General features: G+C 44.9%; 1 protein-coding gene across 1 annotated transcript in view; it reads right to left on the bottom strand.

Moving 5' to 3' along the window:
- The window catches only part of MUC16 (mucin 16, cell surface associated), a 143,198-nt gene that overhangs the window by 29,824 nt on the left and 99,815 nt on the right, over positions 1 to 13,559 (bottom strand). The window contains exons 8-10 of the mRNA XM_082380461.1: positions 2,773 to 6,267; positions 1,524 to 1,648; positions 1,363 to 1,430 (exon numbers count right to left, since the gene is read on the bottom strand). Coding sequence (XP_082236587.1) covers positions 1,363 to 1,430; positions 1,524 to 1,648; positions 2,773 to 6,267 — 3,688 coding nt within the window. The remainder of the gene's footprint in view (positions 1 to 1,362; positions 1,431 to 1,523; positions 1,649 to 2,772; positions 6,268 to 13,559) is intronic.

The following is a 13,559-nucleotide window of genomic DNA, read 5'->3' as shown; positions in this document are numbered from 1 at the left end:
TATGGACAATATAACCCTTAAGTCCAAAGGCTCTTTGGAGTTCAGGGTACTTTTTTTTTTTTTTTTTGGCTGCGTTGGGTCTTTGTTGCTGTGCGCGGGCTTTCTCTAGTTGCAGTGAGCAGGGGCTACTCTTTGTTGCGATGTGCAGGCTTCTCATTGCAGTGGCTTCTTTTGTTGCAGAGCACGGGCTCTAGGCGTGCGGGCTTCAGTAGTTGTGGCACGTGGGCTCAGTAGTTGTGGCCTGCTGGCTCTAGAGCGCAGGCTCAGTAGTTGTGGCGCACGGGCTTAGTTGCTCCGTGGCATGTGGGATCTTCCTGGACCAGGACTCGAACCTGTGTCCCCTGCATTGGCAGGCGGATTCTTAACCACTGTGCCACCGGGGAAGTCCCTGGGTACTTTTTAAGAATGTAAAATGCTATTGAGCCCAGCAAGCTTGAGCACTGCTGGTATTGTGGTTAAAAGGAGCGACTCAAGAACCAGAACACCTGGGCTCAAACCCTGACTCCTCTAAAGCAAGTGACTTGACTACTCTGAGCCTTAGTGTTCCGTCTGCAAGGTAGGATAATAATCATGTTCTTGTGAGGATGAAATGAATGAAAACATGCAAACCACTTGGATTATTGTGTGGTATGTAGTATGGGCAATATTATTATTATTATTATTATTATTATTTATTCTCCCATCTTATGGAGAGATGGGGGCAGAGAACCCACCTCTTCAGCAGGATGACTTGAATTGGCTGCATGAAGGACCTCATGGAAAGGCCATAGCGTCATGAAGTGTAAGAAATGGGTACTGAGCACACTGACCTCAGAGGACAGAGAGGAGAAGAGAGGCCATTTCTGCAGAGTTCAGGTCCATTTGAGAGTTTTAAAATTGCAATATATCCTACTGGTAATCTATATTTGTTTTGTGTCCCCCTTTGGTTCAGTACCTCTTTTCAGGGAATAAACTGCAGAGCTGTAGTGTCTAGAGTTTGTCCCCCAGCAGGATAGAGATGAGCTGGGGGCAGGGAGAGTGTCAGGGATTCTGGCAACACAGTTGGCAAAGATGTTACACCAGCTGGCACTACGAGATCCCATTAATAGAATGCTCACAATGGGTCAGGCATTGTATTGAACAATTAACAACCCCAAGAGTAAGGTACTGTTATTATCACCATTTTATAGATAATGTGATTGAAGAACAGAGAGGTTTTGTGACTTGCCCAAGATCACACAGCTAGCAGGTGGGAGAGGAGGGCTTTAAACCCAGGCACTTTTGATCCTCTATGATACACAAGTAGCTGTGGTTGACCAGGGTGTGGGGGACCAAGAAAGGAGAGAATTGGCGTTTCTGGAGGTGATCTGGAGGAAGTCTCACCTGAGCAAGGTCAGTCTACAGCTGGTATACAGGGAACCAACGCTGCTCTTTTTGAACAGAGGACTGAGCTGGAAAGAATGAGAGGGGGATTAGCAGCAGGGACCAAGATAGCAGGGTGTGGTAGGGTTGGGGCAAGGTGGGCATTGGTGGGGGTCTCTTACCAGGTGCTGCAGGTCTCTCTCAGTGGCACTGAATAACTCAGAGTCCGAGTTTCCCATGTCCTCCGTGTAGTGCAGGTTGGTGATGGTGAAGTTGACAGTAAAAGGCATCAATAAAGGAATTGCAGCTGCAGTGGTGGGGAGAGTAAAATGAGGCCAGTCCTGAGTCAAGCCTGGGCTGGGGGCAGGAGGTAAGACTCTGACGACATACCTTAACTCCATTGCCCAGTTGTGGGTCTGGCCTAGGCTGTCCTACCTGAGACACCTCATGTAGCAATCCCTGTCCAGGGCCCTCTCACATAAGGTGACCAACCATCCCAGTTTGCTGGGACTATGTGGATTTCTGGGATGCAGAGTTGGTCACCCTACTCCCACTTCCCCTTGGCTCTTACCATTTCACCACACACCAGCACTTGCATCTCTTTGTCTTAGGGGACTTAGGCCCAGGGGGCATCTGTCTAGCAATGACTGATGGGAGTTGGTGGCTAAATACCCCAGCTCCCTCACCACCAAGATGGGATAACTCCAAAGTGCATGCTCTGTGCATTCTCTCAGGGTCCCTCTCCAGCCTCCAGAACTGTGAGATGATAGATTTCTGTTGTTTAAGCCACCCAGTATGTTGTACTTTGTTAAGGCAGCCCTAACAAACTAATACACCAAATGACCTAACAATTTCTATTCTAGGTGTATACCCAAAAGGAATGGAAACAGGGACTCAGACAGGTGTACACCCATGTTCATAGCAGCATTATTCACCATAGCCAAAAGGTGGAGACAGCCTGAGTGTCCATCAAGAGATGAATGGACAGATAAAATGAGCTACATCCATACAATGGAATATTATTCCTCCTAAACAAGAGTGAAGTTCTGATATTCACTACAACATGGATGAAACTTGAAGACATTATGCTAAGCAAAATAACCCAGACACAAAAGGAAAAATACTTTGGATGATTCTACTTATATGAAGTATCTATAATAGTCAAATTCATAGAGACAGTAAGTAGATTAGAGGTCACCAGGGGCTAGAGGGAGTGGGGAAGGGGGAATTCTTGCTTAATGGGTTCACAGACCCTGTTCAGGGTGATTGAAAACAGTAGAGATAGTTGCACAATACTGTCAGTGTAATTAATGCTGCTGAATTGTACATTTTAAATGGTTACAATGGCAAATATTATTTCATATATATATATATATATATATATATATATATATAAATTATATTTGACCACAATAAAGAAGTTATTCTTACTTGTTCCTGAAGTCACACTCACAGAGGCCAAGGTAGAGGTTCCAGGTGTGGTCACAGGGGCAAAAGGACTTCCAGACAGTGTATTGAAGGTGATTGTGGTCTCAGCCACAGTGGGACCTGAACCTGTGGCAGCTAAATGAGTGGTCTCAACAGTGGTGGTTTTCAGGATAGCGGTTGTACTTAATCCTTCCCCATGACTGGTTTTAGATGGTGTTGGGGTCTCTGATGCTATCAAGGTCACGGTGTCCCCTGTCACAGTCTTGGGAAATTCTGGGTGTCCAACTGAGGTTGTGGGTGGTGAGGTTTCTGTGCTCCAGGAAGGTACAGTATAAAGCCCAACAGTTGTTGCAGAGGTCCTGGAAGGCCCAAGAACGCCAGGGGAAACAGTCAGAGCTGGGGTACTTGTACTGGCCTCTGTTGCAGGCCTGGTGGCCAATAAGCCTGTGGTCTCTGGTAAACCACGGGAAAGAGCTGAAGTTGAGATAGTTGCGCTGATGTCTGTCCCAGGATGGGTGGAGAGTGAGGCTGTTTCTGCAGGAACATCAAATGAAGCCGTTGGAGTTAGATTAACTCTGGCTGTCTTGGTCACAGTTGTGGTGAAGAGAGAGGATGTTTCTGGTGGACTGAGAGAAACAGTCTGATTTGGAAGAGCTGTACTAGTCTCCAACCCAGGTGGGATGGATGGTGCGGCTGTGATCTCTGGTAAATGAGGGAAAATAGTTGAAGCAGGAAAACTTGTGCTTGTCTCTGCACTGGAATGGGTGACCAATAAGACTGTGGTTGCCGGTTCACCAGGAGAAAGAGTCAGAGGTACAATAGCCATAGTGTTGTCTGTCTCAGAGCTAGTGACCTGTGAAGTTATGATATCTGGCACACCAGCTGAGACAGTAGGAGTTGGAACAACTGAACTGACTTCTGCCCCAAGACTGGTGACCACTGAGAATGTGGTGTCTGATTCACTATGGGAAACATTGGGGGTTGTCCTGGGAATAGTCAGGCTGGTCTCTTCAGGATGGGTGACCAGTGAGACTGTTGTATCTGGCTTCCCAGGGGAAACAGTCTTAGCTGGAATAGCTGAACTTGTTTCTGTCCCAGAGTGGGTGACCCCTGAGGCTGTTGGCTCTGGTTTGTTCACAGAATCAGTCAGAGTCAGAAAAGTTGTACTGATTTCTGCTTCAGAACTAGTGACCAGTGAGTTCATCATATCTGGTACACCAGGGGAGATAGTTGTAGTTGGAATGGCTGAACTGGCTTCTGCCCGAGGGGTGGTAGCCATTGAGGGTGTGACGTCTGATTTACTCTGAGAAAAATTTGGAGTTGTTCTAGAAACAGGTGTACTGGTCTCCATGGAATGGGTGACCCATGAGGCTGTTGTCTTTGGTTTGTGTGGGGAATCAGTTGGAATTGGAAAAGTTGTACTGGTCTCTGCCCCAAAATTTGTGACCAGTGAGGTCACCAGCTGTGATGCAGTAGAGGAGAGAGTTGGAGTTGGAATTGCTGAACTGGTCTGCACCCCAGGATGAGTGACCAATGAGGCTTTGGTCACTGGCTCAACAGGAGAAACTGTCAGAGTTGGAACTGCCGTACTAGCATCTGTCTCAGAGCTAGTGACCTGTGAGATTACTATATCTCGTACAACAGTGGAGAGAGTTGGAGTTGGATCAGCTGAACTGACTTCTGCCCCAAGACTGGTGGCCACTGAGAATGTGGTGTCTGATTCACTATGGAAAACATTGGGGGTTGTCCTGGGAACAGTCGGGCTGGTCTCTACAGGATGGGTGACCAGTGAAACTGTTGTATTTGGCTTCCCAGGGTAAGCAGTCATAGTTGGAATAGCTGAAATTGTTTCTGTATGGGTGACCCATGAGGCTGTTGTCTCTGGTTTGTGCATGGAATCAGTCAGAGTTGGAAAAGTTGTACTGGTCTCTGCCCCAGAACTGGTAACCAGTGAGGTCACCATCCCTGGCATACCAGGTGAGACAGTTGTAGCTGGGACAGCTGAACTGACTTTTGCCCCAGGACCTGTGGCCATTGAGAATGTGGTGTCTGATTCACGATGGGAAACATTGGGGGTTGTCCTGGGAATGGTTTGGCTAGTCTCTTCAGGATGGGTGACCAGTGAGACTGTTGTATCTGGCTTCCCATGGGAAACAGCCATAGTTTGAATAGCTGAACTTGTTTCTGTTCCAGAGTGGGTGACGTGAGAGGCTGTTGTCTCTGGTTTATGTGGGGAATCAGTTGGAATTGGAAAAGTTGTACTGGTCTCTGCCCCAGAACTTGTGACCAGTGAGGTTACCAGCCCTGGCACAGTAGAGGAGACAGTTGGAGTTGGAGCAGCTGGACTGGTCTGCACCCCAGGTTGAGTGACCAGTGAGGCTGTGGTCACTGGCTCAACAGGAGGAAGTTTCAGACTTGGAATAGCCATACTATCATCTATCTCAAAACTAGTGGCCTGTGAGGTCACCATATCTGGTACACCAGAGAAGATAGGTGTAGTTGGAACAGCTGAACTGGCTTCTGTCCCAAGGCTGGTGGCCATTGAGGGTGTACTATGGGAAACATTGGGGGTTGTTCTGGGAAGACTTGGGCTGGATTCTGCAGGTTGGGTGACCAAGGAGACTGTTGACTCTGATTCATGCAGGGACTCAGTCAGAGTTGAAAAGATTGTATTGGTGTCTGTCCCAGAACTAATGACCAGTGAGGTCACCATCACTGGTATGCTAGGTGAGACAGTCATCATAGGAGTGGCTGAAATGGCTTCTGCCCCAGGAATGGTGGCTGCTGAAGATGTGGTGTCTAATTCACTAGGGGAAAAATTCAGAGTTGTTTTGGAAACAGGTGTGCTGGTCTCTGTGGAATGGAGCCATGAGGCTGTTGCATCTGGCTGACCAGGGGAAACAGTCAGAGTTTGATCAACTGAGCTGGTCTCTGTCCCAGAACTAGTAACCAGTGAGGTCACCATCCCCAGTACATCAGGGGAGACAGTCAGAGTTGGAACAGCTGAACTGACTTCTTCCCCAGAACTTGTAGCTGTTGGGGGTGTCCTGTCTGATTCACTATGAGAAACATTCAGGATTGCCCTGGAAACAGTTGGGCCAGTCTCTGCAGGATGGGTGACCCATGAGGTTGTGGTCTCTGGCTCACCAAAGGAAACAGTCAGAGTTGGAACAGCTGCACTGGTCTCTGCCCCAGAACTAGGGACCAGTGAGGGTGTAGTCTCTGGTCCTCTACTGAAAATAGATGGGGTTGTCATGGGAACTACTGTGCTGGTCTTGTCTCCAGGTCTGATGACAAATGAGGCTGTCATCTTTGGAATATCTGGGGTTGTGATTATCATTCCTGTTGTGCTTATGCTGGCTGTTTTATCTGATGTCCTAAGGAGAGACAGCATACCTGAAGTGGGAGTAGAGACTCTGGTAGTCAAAGTCACTGTGGAAGTGGTCTTCAGAACCATGGCAGTGGTCTCTGCCCTCTCTGTCCCTCCTGTTGATAGTCCTGTGAATTGTAGGAGGGACACATGATTACTACTTACTGGGTTGGCAATTGCTTATTTTTTCTCCACATCAGGAAAGGGAGAGAAATGTCTGCCTGGGGTGTGCCAGTGATGCTTCTGGAATGGGAAAAGGAATTGTGATTGGCATTCCCTCACCTTACCTGACTCATCTTGGGCTGCAACTCCTCCATGAATTCTTTTTTTGTCTGTTTGTTTAAAAGTATTTATTTAGAACAGGAACAGAATTTTAAAACATCAGTTTATAGGACTTCCCTGGTGGTCCTGTGGTTAAGACTCCACACTTCCAATGCAAGGGGCACCGGTTCGATCCCTGGTTGGGGAGCTAAGATCCCACATGCCATGCGGCGGCCAAGAAAATATATTAAAAAATCACTTTATGAGTTTATTATAAATATTAAGAGCATGAAAATAAAAAGAACAGTGAAAAAACTGAAAATGGAAACCGACATAAGGTTTATCATTTTTTTCTCAGGTAGAAATCAGAATAATAACAACAGAAACAAAACTTAAAAACATAATGGAGTAAAACTTTCCTTAAAAAAGATCCATGCATGGGACTACCCTGGTGCTCCAGTGATAAAGAATCCACCTTCCAATGCAGGGGATGTGGGTTCGATCCCTGGTCAGGGAACTAAGATCCCACATGCCGTGGGGCAACTAAGCCCGCGTGCTGCAACTACTGAGCTCTCGGGCCTCAACAAGAGAGGCTGCGTGCCACAAACTACAAAGCCCATGTGCTCTGGACCCCACGCACCACAACTACAGAGCCCACACTCCCTGGAGCCTGCGCACCACAACTAGAGAAAAAATCTGCCACAACTGGAGAGAAGCCCATGTGCTGCAAAGAAAGACCCTGCATGCCTCAGGGAAGATCCTGCATGCCACAACTAAGACCCAACGCAGGCAAAAATAAATAAAATAAATAAATAAATCTTAAAAAAAATAAGATCCATGCACATAAAATGAAAGAGCTCTCTGAAATCCGAATAAATCTAATTGCTCTTTTTATTAACTATAGACATAGGTGGCAGCTATAATGCCCAAGTTCAAGAGAGTATAAATGCCTCAGGACCATATTGGAATAATCTCTAATCTAAAATGAGTGAAAGTTGGAGAAGGAAGAGGGAAAAAGTATGATCCAGAAAATTAGACCACTGCTCATTTTTTAACCAGAGCTGTGATGATAATTATTTGTTTAGCTTTAAAAAAAAATATCTATCTATTCTGAACACACCCTCACAGAGATCCTGAGTCTGTCAATCAGACTATCATCTGGGCAAGTGTTCTGTCACCACAGGCAATTTCTTCATACGCATCCCTGGTTGGGAACTTACAGTTGAGAACATGATACTGAAATGGAGCAGGACCCTATTGTCTATGCCCCCCATGTCCTCAGCCTGCCTTTTGTCTGTGGAAACACTTTAGCCAAAGAATAAGTTTAATCAGAGAAGTGAGAAAATGCAGAAGCAAAGAAAAGCAGTCAAACAAGACTAAATGATAGTTTAGTCATTAAGCAAAGTCAAGGACTTTTAGATCCTTCTCAAGGGCTATAGATAATATTCTGAGCCGTATCCTGTGAGCTGTCTTGTAGAGACTGAAACCCCTACCAGGTGGAAGAAGTTAACAACATGATGACCAGACCGTAGCCATGACATAAGCTGCCACAATTCCAAGAATTTGCCTCAAAGAAATGGAAACAAACCGACCCTAGAACTGAAGATTAACTGTACTTAAAACAATCAAGATGACGCTGGTCAGACCACCGATGACCAATTTCGAGATGACTGTGAGAGCTGACTGTGCTGTTTCTGCATGTAGCCCCCTGCTCCATCTATAAAAGCTCTTGCCCACTGGTTGTGGGGGTGGGAGTTGGCCTTTGGACAGGAGTCTGCCCTCTCCCCTCCCCGCAGTGGCTGACATCCAAAATAAAGCAAACCTTCCTTTCCATCAACCTTGACTCTTTATTGGCTTTTGAGCGGTAAGCAGCTGGGCCCCACTTACGGTTACAAATAATAATATCATAACTGGAGACCTCTCATTTGTTAACTATCCTATATTAATTATCATTTTAAACCTTTAAAATTATGATTACATAGTAATCACTTTTATTTTATGGATGAAAGAGCTGATGCTCAGGGAGGTTAAAATATTTAGATAGTACCTCCAAAGACTTGACTTTATTTAATGCACCCAATACCTATTTTGATGTAGATATTTCTCCCCACACTTTACAGATAGGAGATTAAGCAATATATCTAAGATCATCGAGTAAGTAGCTACTGGAACCAGTACGCAGAGATTTTTGATATTTAATTACATCTAGAGTGTCAAGACCAGGATTTAAACTGTAGTTCATGTAAGTCTAAGAACTTTACCTTTTTCGATAAACTATTCAGGAAGTGAGAAGGAGATCCTGGGAAGTTTGGCCAAGCACGAATAACCCACAAGACTGTGGTTAACGTTGCCATTCACTAAGGAATGAGATTACAAATGGATTAAAAAAATTTTTTTTGGCTGTGTTGGGTCTTTGTTGCTGCGCTCGGGCTTTCTCTAGTTGCGGCGAGCGGGGGCTATTCTTCATTGCAGTATGTGGGCTTCTCATTGCGGTGGCATCTCGTTGCAGAGCATGGGCCCTAGGGTGCGCAGCCTCCAGTAGTTGCGGCGTGTGGGCTCAGTAGTTGTGGTGCGCGAGCTTAGTTGCCCCGCGGCATGTGGGATCTTCCTGAACCAGGGCTTGAACCCGTGTCCCCTGCATTAGCAGGCAGATTCTTAACCACTGCGCCACCAGGGAAGTCCCATACAAATGGATTTTTAAAAATGGATTTCAGGTTTTGGTTTTTGTTTTTTGTATTTATAAAAAAAAGTCCTCAAAGTGCTAGTCACTTTCTATAAATTTCTGTGATATATTTATTATCTCCTCAATGAATATCAGTCAGAGGAATAGATGTGGGAACTCCTCCATGAATTCTTGACCACCACCTGTTCCCAGATGTTCTCTGTACTCTTCCTCTGAGCCTTTGTTCAAGCTGTTTTCTCTACCTGCCATGCCCATCTCTCATCGGTTTTCTTATGTTCTGCCCTTCTTCAAACCCTAGCTCAAATCTACCTTTACAAATCCATGTTGGAATCCATCTCTCCCTTCTCAATATTTCCTCATCATACTGTCTGAACCTGCACTGTACCACCCCTCCCAGTCTGCCTGGTAATATCTACTAATGTCTGACTGCTTGGCATATTGTAGGTGCTCAACAAATATTTGTTGAATGAATGAATGAACAAATAGATGGATGAATATGTACATTGGCAGGTCTCCTCTGACTTGAGAGAGATCATGTATCTTTGTGCTTAAGAGCTTGGGCTCTTAAGCCACATTAGTGTTCTGGCTCCTCCACTAAACAGATGTGTGGCTCTTTAAGTTGTCAGATCTTGCTAGACCTCCATTTTCTTATCTATAAAGTAGGAATAAGTACAGTGGTTATCTCAGAGTCTTGATAAAAATGCACCAAGCACAATGCCTCCTGGTTTGTAATAAGATGTTACCACTACTACCACTACTATTTATCGACTATTACCACTGTTATTACTGCTCTTGCTACTACCTACTACTACTACTCTTACTACTATCACTGCCTCTACCTACCATTTCTGCTGTTATTACTACTGTTACTACTACCACTGCCACTACCTAACATTACTGCTGTTACTACTACTATTACCACCTATTACTACTGTTATTGCTACTGTTACTACTACCACTGCTACTACTACTATCTACTATTACCTACCATTGCTAGAGTTATTACTACTGTTACTACTACCACTGCTGCTACCTTCCATTACTGCTGTTACTACTACTATTACCACTGTTATTGCTACTATTACTACTACTAGTACTGCCTACTATTATCTACTATTGCTAGAGTTATTACTACTGTTACTACTATCACTGCCTCTACCTACCATTTCTGCTGTTATTAATACTGTTAATGCTACCACTGCTGCTACCAACCATTACTGCTGTTACTACTACTATTACCACCTATCACTACTGTTATTGCTACTACTGCTGCTGCTGCCTGCTATTATCTACTATTGCTAGAGTTATTGCTACTGTTAGTAGCTACAACCACACATTATTACTACTCCTACTCTTTGGACTTCTAATAGACAATAAATGTTTACCGAATTGAATTTGCCAGGAACCACACTAGCTGGCCAAGGTGACTGGAATTCAGTCTCTGAGGAAGAGTAGAGTGACATTAGCTGAGACAGCAGCTACTGACCAGGCCTTCAGAAAAGGGTCCCCAGGAAGGAGGAAAAACTACAGGGATGCTTCTCTATAAAGACCACAAAGCCTACTGGAAGTTGCTGCAGGGAGAGGGACAAAATGAGGAGGATTTGGACTCTGATGGTGGAACAATGTCCTTGTGTTGCTGGGTATACCCTAAAAAACATATCTCCAAGAGTAGACGTCCTAATGTGTTTAATATGTTTTTGATGATGAAGATGATGATGTTGATGATGATGAGCAAATTACCTAACATGCCTTGTATTTTTGAGCCTCACAAGAACACTGAGTGTATATCCTATTATTCTTGTCATTTTACAGACCAGGGAAAGGACAGAAACTCAGAGATCATCATTTGCCAAGATCACACAGCTACTGACTGATAGTGTGGAAATTTCAACATAGTTCTCTCTGAATCCTAGACCTATGCTCTCAACCACTGCAGGTTATTAATTCCCTAACTGAGTTTCAGGATCTTGTGGGGGCCAGGATGGAAAGGAAGGATGTAAGGAGAAAATGACCATGGGGGTGGGGTCCTCAAGGATTCTCTAATTTAGTGGTCTCAGCCTGGGACAGTTTTGCTCCCAGGAGACACTTGGCAATGTCAGGAGACAGTTTTGTTTGTCACAGCTGTGTGTATATGGAGGGTGCTACTGGCATCCCGTGAGCAGAGGCCAGGGATGCTGTTGAACATCCTACAGCCCCCTACAACAAGTAGTTATCTGCCCAAAATATCGATAGTACTGAGGTTGAGAAATCCCACTCTATATTGAAAGAAGGCAATGAATATGGTTAGCTATCCCTCATAAACTTTGCTATCTAAATATTGGTTATCACCTGAAGCTCAGTGATCCATTTCCAAGTGATCTGATGTAGCCAACTGGCAATGCCTCACTCATATCCCGTAAGCACTCACTGCTGCAGTACGTAACCACGATGGGATCCTAATGCAGCCCCTGTAGCTCTGCACCTAAGGGCTTTCACTTAGCCTGTGTGTCCGGCAGGCTGGGAGTGCTGAGGGTTACCTCCAGGACCAAGCAGCCCATGGCCAACAATGGAAGGAAGTTGGATGATAAACACTCCAGCCACTTGGCTAGGTGAGGTGTTCTATGCTGTCTCCTAGAGGTCCCTAGTGGAACTGACACTCTTTTGCCCACAGCTGTGACCTGCTCAGGAAAGCACCTTGCATTGACTTCCTTTCCTTCTCTTCTCCAGCGCTTCCTGGGACCACCCCCAACCTAAAATAAACTACTTGCCCACGTCCTTAACTCATATCTGCTTCTGGGGGGGGCCAACCAAAGATACCTGGGTCACAGGATAAGACTAATAACCTGACTGGTGGTGACTCTGTCCAAAGCCTGGATCTGGCAAAAAGCTTCCAAAATGTACTGGTAAAATAGTCTGGTCTCTAAAAATGTTGGAAAATGGGACATCCCTGGTGGCGCAGTGGTTAAGAATCCGCCTGCCAATGCAGGAGACACGGGTTCGATCCCTGGTCCGTGAAGATCCCACATGCTGTGGAGCAAATAAGCCTGTGCACCACAACTACTGAGCCTGCACTCTAGAGCCCCCGAGCCACAACTACTGAGCCCACGTACCACAACTACTGAAACCTGCATGCCTAGAGCCCATGCTCTGCAACAGGAGAAGTCACTGCAATGAGAAGCCCGCGCACCGCAATGAAGAGTAGCCCCTGCTGGATGCAACTAGAAAAAGCCCACGCGCAGCAAGGAAGACCCAATGCAGCCAAAAATAAATAAATAAACAAACAGATAAATAAATAAATAAAATTTTTAAAAATGTTGGAAGAAACTTAATGGGTATGGGGAACTTTACCTTTTAGCCATGTGGTGAGGAGAACCCCTTGCTATATACACGTGCCCCTCTTAAGCACTCATGCAGACCAGTAATACTGTAACATGTTAGTAGGCGCCTTTCAGCGGAAAAAATTATACAGCCAAATAATTATGTAAAACCCTGTGTTGAATAAGGCTAAACAAGTTTCTTTACAGCAGGATATCTCAGAGCCTTTAATATGCTTATGCATGTTATTACCCTCTAGGAAGGAGCAAAAAAAATTTTTTTTGCCACACCACGCAGCTTGTGGAATCTTAGTTCCCTGACCAGGGATTGAACCCCTGCCCCCTGCAATGGAAGCACAGAGTCCTAACCATTGGACCGCCAGGGAATTTCCAGGAGCAACATGTTTGTCAGACTGTTCGGCCACAAACTTTTTGTCCTTTTGTTAAAGGGCATCCAAGCATTACAAGAGCTTAAAAGGTTTTCTGAATGTTGTTTTCTGCCCGTCTACAGTCTCATCTCCCACCATCTCATCTGTATATTTCATAGTTTAGCAAAGGTGAATTATTTGTACCTCCCAAATATGTCCAGGTTTTACCCTTCCCTGTGCCTTTGCATGCAGCTCTCCCTTCTGTCCAGAATGTCTTCATCAATTCTCCTTGTCTTCCTGCTATATTCCTCTTCATCCTTTCAAACCCAGCTCAAATGTTACCTCCTCCATGAAGCCTTCCTTCTACCATTCAGATACTTTAAAGTTGCATCATATAACTAATAAGGACCTACTGTATAGCACAGGGAACTCTACTCAATACTCTGTAATGGCCTATATGGGAAAAGAACCTAAAAAAGAGTGGATATATGTATATGTGTAACTGATTCACTTTTCTGTACACCTGAAACTAACACAACATTGTAAATCAACTATACTCCAATAAAAGTTTTTTTAAAACTTGCATCACAATTATTTTGTTCCTTTGCTGTCTCCTCTACTGGACTGAGAGCTCCATGGATGCAATGCTGATCTATTTTCATCTGTGCATCCTTAGTTTATATCATAGTTTCTAACAGACAGTAAATTATTAATAAGCACTTTCAGAATTAAGTTAAACTGGGTCGGATTTGTGAAGTTGACATATCCGACCCAGTTTAACCTTGAACTAAACTCACTCAGCATGTTATGAGGGA

Source organism: Balaenoptera borealis, assembly GCF_965194805.1.
Source record: "Balaenoptera borealis genome assembly, chromosome: 2".
NCBI lineage: Eukaryota > Metazoa > Chordata > Mammalia > Artiodactyla > Balaenopteridae > Balaenoptera > Balaenoptera borealis.
This window is presented reverse-complemented; position numbering and strand designations above follow the sequence as displayed.